The 7,237-nt window shown below is 43.0% G+C and overlaps 1 protein-coding gene across 1 annotated transcript; it reads left to right on the forward strand.

Moving 5' to 3' along the window:
- Positions 1-308: 308 nt before the first annotated feature.
- T265_14250 (hypothetical protein) lies at positions 309-6,331 on the forward strand (the record flags this gene model as incomplete). Its single annotated transcript, XM_009172767.1, has 6 exons — positions 309-509; positions 3,410-3,763; positions 4,096-4,126; positions 4,528-4,888; positions 5,369-5,520; positions 6,264-6,331. Coding segments are annotated over 6 exons (1,164 nt in total), but the record flags the coding sequence as incomplete, so codon positions are not given.
- Between the last annotated feature and the right edge of the window lie 906 nt (positions 6,332-7,237).

Here is a 7,237-nt window from a genome sequence, read left to right on the forward strand (position 1 = left end):
TGCAGCAACTTTCGTCAGCATCTTTGCTGCTCATATAACGGTGAGCATTTAGGAGATTCGCGAAACTGGAGCAGTTGCTTTTACTGTTTTTATGATATATACATGTACGGGCTAATTCATATATCATAGGTATACCAAGGGTGTGTTTTTCGTACTTTTTTTCGATTAAAAGTTTTACGACCTTAATATTTTTCACAGACTGGCAAGTCTCAAACATACCACGAAATTCCCAGCATTCTTGCTACTGATCGAGATGAACCTGATTAGCAGTTAATGCTGAATTCCGGTGTTATATCTTTTCCAAACAGGTTAGATTACTGTATTGGCCTTTGCCTAGTACATAGTCTGGCAGGTGGAACTGGGTCCGGGTTGGGTCTACGGCTTGCCGAAGATGCTGTAGAAGAATTGGATCTTTGTCTACGTCTTACTTTCAGTGTTACTCCGCATCGTTACGGTGACGCACCGCTTCAGTCCTACAACAGTCTGCTAACTCTTGGTCGGTTGACGCAGTAAGTGCTTTTATTTCGCAATTTTGGTTTTCCTCCCTTCTTGATCATGGCGCGTAGCAGAGCAGATGGGCACTCGCTGTTCCACCAAATTCCGAGGTGGCAAAAGTAATCCCACTCCAGCCGCGAGATCTATCAGTCACCAAACACCTTGACATTATCGTACGTTGTTTATCCTATGAGTAATTTTGTTTGCTCAACATGTCACTCGTGTCAGCTACTACCCTTGTACCAAAACGACTTAATTAACTGTTTATTACCTCCTCGATGACCACACCGTGACTAATCACCTCATCCTGCGGCGCACGATGCTTGCCTTGAAGACCAATAAATCACCTATGTGCCATAGTGTCATGAAGTTTTGTGTACTTTCATTGAATACGCACCTAATTCACCGACTTCTCGGGGAGGAAAATACTCTCAAACGTAATTCACTTTTTACTGGAGTTCTGATTATGAAACTCAACCAGACCGAGATAAACAGCAACTTGAAGCACACGACGATAATCAAGCGATAGTTGTATTTTTTTCTTACATAGGACGTAATTCTCAGAGATCAGCAGTAGAACTCTCAGAATTCCAAATATAAGGCAGGGGTATCGTCACAATCCCAAAAACGGTTGGATTTTATGTTGTCGGTGTAGTTCATCAGACAGAGTTCGTAAAGTGTTGGCTACATTTCCAGCTTGTTCGTCATTGACACAATCAACAACTTTTCCCACATGACTGCTCCTTGTGGCCCATAACTTTGGGACTGCCAGAGTCACCATTCTGAACTCACGATTCATGGGCCAAAGGAGCTTGGTAGAGGCGGTACATGACGATGAGTTGTTTGTGTGTGTGTGTGTTATCGAGACAAGTCGTTGGCTGCCTTGAATATCTTGCAACAGAGCATCAGTTTAGGTGTATTTGATTCAAGTTACTTCCCATGAAAATGTATTTAACATGTCTGAACAAAACCATTTCACCACTCGGATGTTGCATGAAATTTCATACTATTTACTACTAATAGGCATCAACGAATCGGAGGCTTTCAAATGAAATGATTAAAGCCCGAATTTTAAAACTTAAAATCGAACAAAAAGTGCTCTCGGGTTTTCTGATGTTCAGCTATAGAATGACGGACTGTGTAGGGTAGAGCACCATTACAATCAGTGCTACTGGAATGATCTGCTCATTAGAAGGTCCGAAGGTTCTACTGAGTGCTGCTTTCGTTGTCCAGGGGATGTTCACCTTCAGCAAATAGTGAACCCATTCTGAATTTCCTAACCCAGCTGAAGAGGCCCGTTTATCCTTCGGCACTTTAATGCTATGTTATCATGGTGATGACTCCCTCTGTAAATACAGGATGTGCAATAAATAGACATAGGTCAGCTGCAGACGGATTCGAATTTGCGGTACCAACGTGCAACCAATAGCACTTGTCGGTCTGACAGACACAAAGCCACCCGTTTCTCGCAAAAAGTAGTTTATGAACTACTTTCCAAATGCTGCTGAGTCACGACAGAGGGTATAGAAGAATTCGACTGTTATGCAAATCATTGTGATCTGACGGTATTGCGTTCAGACGGGTGCTATTCATGGTGAAATCAATTTAACTCATGTCAACCGGATGCCGATTTTCTAATAATTCAAGAGGGGCAAATCATCAAAACCTGTTTTTATGGCTGAAAGTGCGGTTTCACATGAACTTGGAGAAATTGGCCTTTATGTTCAGGAATATATCGATTTGCAGCCAGCTCAGCCACACTTGTTACGAAGTACTTATTATTACTTCCATATTTCTTAAAGACGCGTCACCTGGACTCTTACTGGGAATGGAACACTTTCATGACGGAACACACTACTTACAAGGATACCGAAAGCTCCTCAATTTTATTGTTTTGAGGCTCCTGTCTTAAAAATAAATACACCAACTGTACAGAGCGGTGGGCGGACGCGTGTTCCAGTGGTAACAGCCTGAGATTCTCAGTCGACAGATCTTTTTACGTTCAACTGATGAATCATTACTGGCGTCATCATCATAATTGTCAGCTGTAAGAACCGCATACTCGTCGTACAGTGGTTATAGCTGCCGCAGTTGCGTTCACCGATGATTGTTTTTGGAGGGGGTAGGGAGCTGCGCATTGGAGACGGGAGATGATAAATTGGTGCATAAATCCAGCGTTTTCAGTGGGCTGTCAAGTGGGGGGATTGGGAAGGGAACTATGCATTGAAGGCAATAGCTTGGATGCATGGGTGCCATCGAGGGCGCGACTGGACCATGTCTGACACTTTTTCATTACTGACAAAAATGCTCGTGTAGCTGAACTCTTCTGTATCCGACGATACCCGCACTTTAGTGCGATCATCAACGGAAGAAGACTGTGTAGATGCTGAATAAAACCGAAGTTGCCGGAGATGAACTATATACCATACAAGCAATAATAGAAGAATGATCAATACTCGCTGTCATCTGTTGCCTATCCTCTTCCGAACTCGAAGAACGCACGAGATCCTTATTTGGGACTCACTATACAGGCTTAGTCCCAATCACACCGACTGATTAAAGAAAACCCATAATTTATCAATGATGAATTTCTCCTTCCTCTTCTCACCCTTGATTGACCTTAGTTCTGGTCTTTCAAAAACGACATATAATGAGCACATTCACATTATGACGGGCTTTCCGATACAGTAAACTATTTCCGGTCCCTGAGAATTCGTTACAGCCAAGTACCACTGTACATAAATGCCTGCAGCATACATTTTTGTCTGAAAATCTAGAGTATCTTTCATATGGAAGGGTTACTGAATAGTTTCGGCATTATCTAGCCCCTTGTCTTCCCCTCCATCCCTGTGTACGTCACTGACTCAAATGATCTTTAGAACGTTGTGTGACATGTATTTTACTTCCACTTCAGACTTAGTGAAAGTGTTGTTCTGTTGCAAAATGATTGGCTACTAACTCAGCTTAACTGTCGACTTCCAAGAAACCGGGTGGCATCATCACTTCCAACAACTGACTCATCTGTGATGGCTCAAACGGGTATCACGGTTGACGAAATGAATCGCCTTGCTGCTGAGCAAATGATGAACTTACTGGCTCCATGTGATGAGTTAGCTAGCGATGGCAACACTGTCCAGGCCGATGGTGTCCGGTCGGTCCATGCAGAGCCGTTGGCGCTGAGTCACTCACTGACTGCATTATCAGAAGCCCGTTTTATTCGTATAATCTCCGAAAGCGCGCAATCGCTTAATTTCAAAAAATCAAGTAGGTAAGTCAAGGCCATAAAAAATATCGTAGCTGTTTTTCCTTTAGAGCGAATGAATACAGCTTGCATCTCTACTAGTAAAAGTCCTGTATGGGGTGGAAATCAGGATATTTTCAGTTCTGTAGACCAATGAGCTAACCCGTTAGAATTCACACGAGACGATCCCTGAGTATCCGTCACTCAGGGGCCCATCAACACCAAATCACGTAACAATATGTTGCAGATAATGGTCAGCTGATCAGACATTCGCAGCCCGGAGGCTACAAGTTTCAGAATCCTTCTTCTTCTCGACAAGCATGAAGCAGCTTCTTAGTCCTTCCTGGTTTTGATCTTAGGTCGACCTCACCCTATAGGGCAAAATCAAGGGTGAGAAATTCAAAAACACTTCTTCGCTCACAGAACAAGGCTGAGGCTAACTCCCTCTCATTAATCAACTGTGTTTAAAGCATTTCGAAAACTCATTATGATTTAGAATACCACTTCCCGGGGCATTAGAATGCTGAGATTTGTCAGTATCTCTATGTTACTGGACGTCGCCAAACGTTGAAACAAATTGCGAGATTTTTCATCCACAGACTTCGTGACGTCTATAGTTCAGCCTGACTCAAGTCAGTTGCTTAATTCGAGGAAGAATTCGTGTCAAGTGTACTCCTCTTGCCATCCTAACGGTTTCCTGTCATCTCTAGCGTGGCATCTGAACAAAATAGTACCCATGCTTGTGATACTCATACCAACCAACTGTATGTTTTTTAAGCATACTTAGCTAGATGCACGTACTAAACATTCACCATATTTTTTTTCATGGTTGTGGTGAGCGGAATGGTACGGACTGGGATCACTTGGAGCACCTGCTTCCAACTAAACTTCGTTGCTGCCCAATCGATGCTACGTGGAATCTGGAAAAACCTGGGCAACGAACCGGTTGCAGGCCACTCGGAACTCTAGCGGCTCTGCTTGTATATCGGGGCAGACTGACAGGTCTTACAAATTCCAGAACGCGTGATTCAGACGACGGGGTACCCAAGGAGAGTGCCCGGACTGGACAACCCACTGCGTCATCCTTGCAACGGCTGCATGATTACATGAGGCCAGTACGATGGAACTCGTCTCCATTTGATCATTGGTACGGTACGTGTGTACAGAATAAAGAGCAATTTCAAAAATTCATAAGAAAGTGCTGATTTACGCAATATTCCATAGCGAGTCTTAGAGAAACCTATAGAGACATTTCCATCACTTTTACAACACATGGTAATGCTTCTCGTTCATTTTCAATGCAATACTTCCTTTAAGAAAGAGTTTATTGAGTGTGAGTGAGTTAAATGAATCTTACGAGATCCCAAAACTTTATTGTCGAAAACTTAAAGAAGCCCCTTTCACTATCAGGTTGAAGGGTATTTGATAATAACAGCAGAAAATATTGAGGAAACAAAATGGCTAGTAAATGTTTCAAAACAGCAAGAAGCGCCAATGAACTAACTGTTCATGGTTTGCTCTGCTGGTCAGGCTAAATCGTATAGGTTTCCTCCAGATGTGCATCAAAGAGGCATTGTTCCTTCGGAAGGGTAATATTCGAATCGTTTCTCATAACTTTCTTCATTTCTACAGAGTCGCGTCCCACAGCAATGGAAAACTCGGTTACCTTAGCTTTTAATTCCTACTGCATAACCGAGGACTTGAATTGTTTGCTTTACCGTGCACAGATGCGGCGAAACATGAAAGCCTATTTGCATTGGTACGAAAAGTTTGGATGCACACAGGTGAGTTTAATATGTCCCACCTGATCTTATAGCTTCATAGACTGAGGAATTCCGGTCTTCATAGATACAGAACCTTCTGGATTTTTATAGATGTTCAAGGATAACTGAACATACCGCTTTGTCGAACAACCGCAATTTAATGCGGCCTAGATAACAGAGAGTTGGGGGCACTTCAAAGTGGATTATAATACCAACAAAAATGCCACCTACTATGATATCACGTGAAAAATAAACCACACCATAGTCACATACCCTAACAAGTGTTCATATATTGTTTTTTCTCGGCTAACCACCACCAGGTGATACAGACACACCGTAAAACTAGAAGCTCTATCCTAAATTTCCACTAAATTGAAATAAGTTCAACCATCACCGTCTCTCCACTCTCAAGAATTAGCCAGCCGCCTTTCATTCATTTAGAATTTCAGCATCGGTTTGGAAAGTGGATTGAACAGAGTCAGCAGAATTCCTGCTCATGAATGCCATTAACACGTAATTTCAGCACATACAGTGGTCGCCTCTCTGACCCATCTAACCAAGCAAACAAATCAGTAGTTTGTGGACATTAAACCCAAAAGCAAAGTTACTAATCGATTCGATCAAACCAGTCAACAGAAGACGGTTGTTCACTAACGGCAGTCTCTACGAAATGACCACATCAGTCCAAAAAGATTAACTCAACGAAGCCTTATTTTTAAGTATCCGGCCACTGTGCTGATGATCAGGCTTCGTTCTCTTTTCAGGACACCTTTGATGCTGCCGTTGAACAATTGCGAGATGTTGTTCGAGGTTACGAAGAATTGGCTCGTTGAAATCTAGCATTATGTGTACGATCTGCCAAAAGAAAGTAAATGAAAAGCTAACTTGCTTTTTACCAATTAACTAAGCTGTTGGGAATCATAATCCAGCTGACTGGTGCTCTTCCTGTTACATCGTAAAAAAACCGGGGCCACCAATGTCATCCGATGTAGATAAACACTCCGAGCCGCTCGTCAAGCCAGAAAATTTACCTACAATCAACATGTTCAGGATAAGCTGGTTTGTCTCGAGTTTTCCACGCTTCTGAACGATCTTCCCTCCCAGCATTGTGTTCAGCCCTAGTCAACTAGATATTCACAAATACAATACGAATACGCATCTAAACTGCGTATTCGCGCGCAATGTGTCCACAGACTTTTTCTGTCGATACTTCAGGTCTAACAGAGGATCACGGTATTACGACCACCATATTGATCTTGGGTTAAAACAGGGCGTCATAAATGCTTCCTATTGTGTCTATTGTATCTAAAATACTCTCCCCTCTCTAAAGGTCATCCCTCTCCATGCCGACTACTCCTACAGTGACCAACCAGTGTGATTTATCATCTGACTGTCTGACCTGGTTTCCGTCCTCATATTTGGCAGTCAGATCCTCGACGGATATACAAAAGGATGCTTTGTACAAACAAAAAGGTAACTGATCTGAAATTCCGGAATCTTGCGTCAACCACACACGATAGATGCAGTTGTGTCAACCCATGTTCCGAGTGTAGTGTCATCAACCCGCGCACTCAACCTGCACCACAATGTAAGTTCGAGGCTGTACGCCGCCGAGCAGGCTCATAAGACACAACGCCAGCCAAAATGGTTCTCGGGTGGTGTTGATGCGTGCCCATTCATGTAGGTCAGCGCAGTTGAAATCGGACCAACATCGATATGTGACGATGTGTTGACATAC

This window comes from Opisthorchis viverrini (genome assembly GCF_000715545.1).
Source record: "Opisthorchis viverrini unplaced genomic scaffold opera_v5_163, whole genome shotgun sequence".
In the NCBI taxonomy this organism is placed as follows: domain Eukaryota; kingdom Metazoa; phylum Platyhelminthes; class Trematoda; order Opisthorchiida; family Opisthorchiidae; genus Opisthorchis; species Opisthorchis viverrini.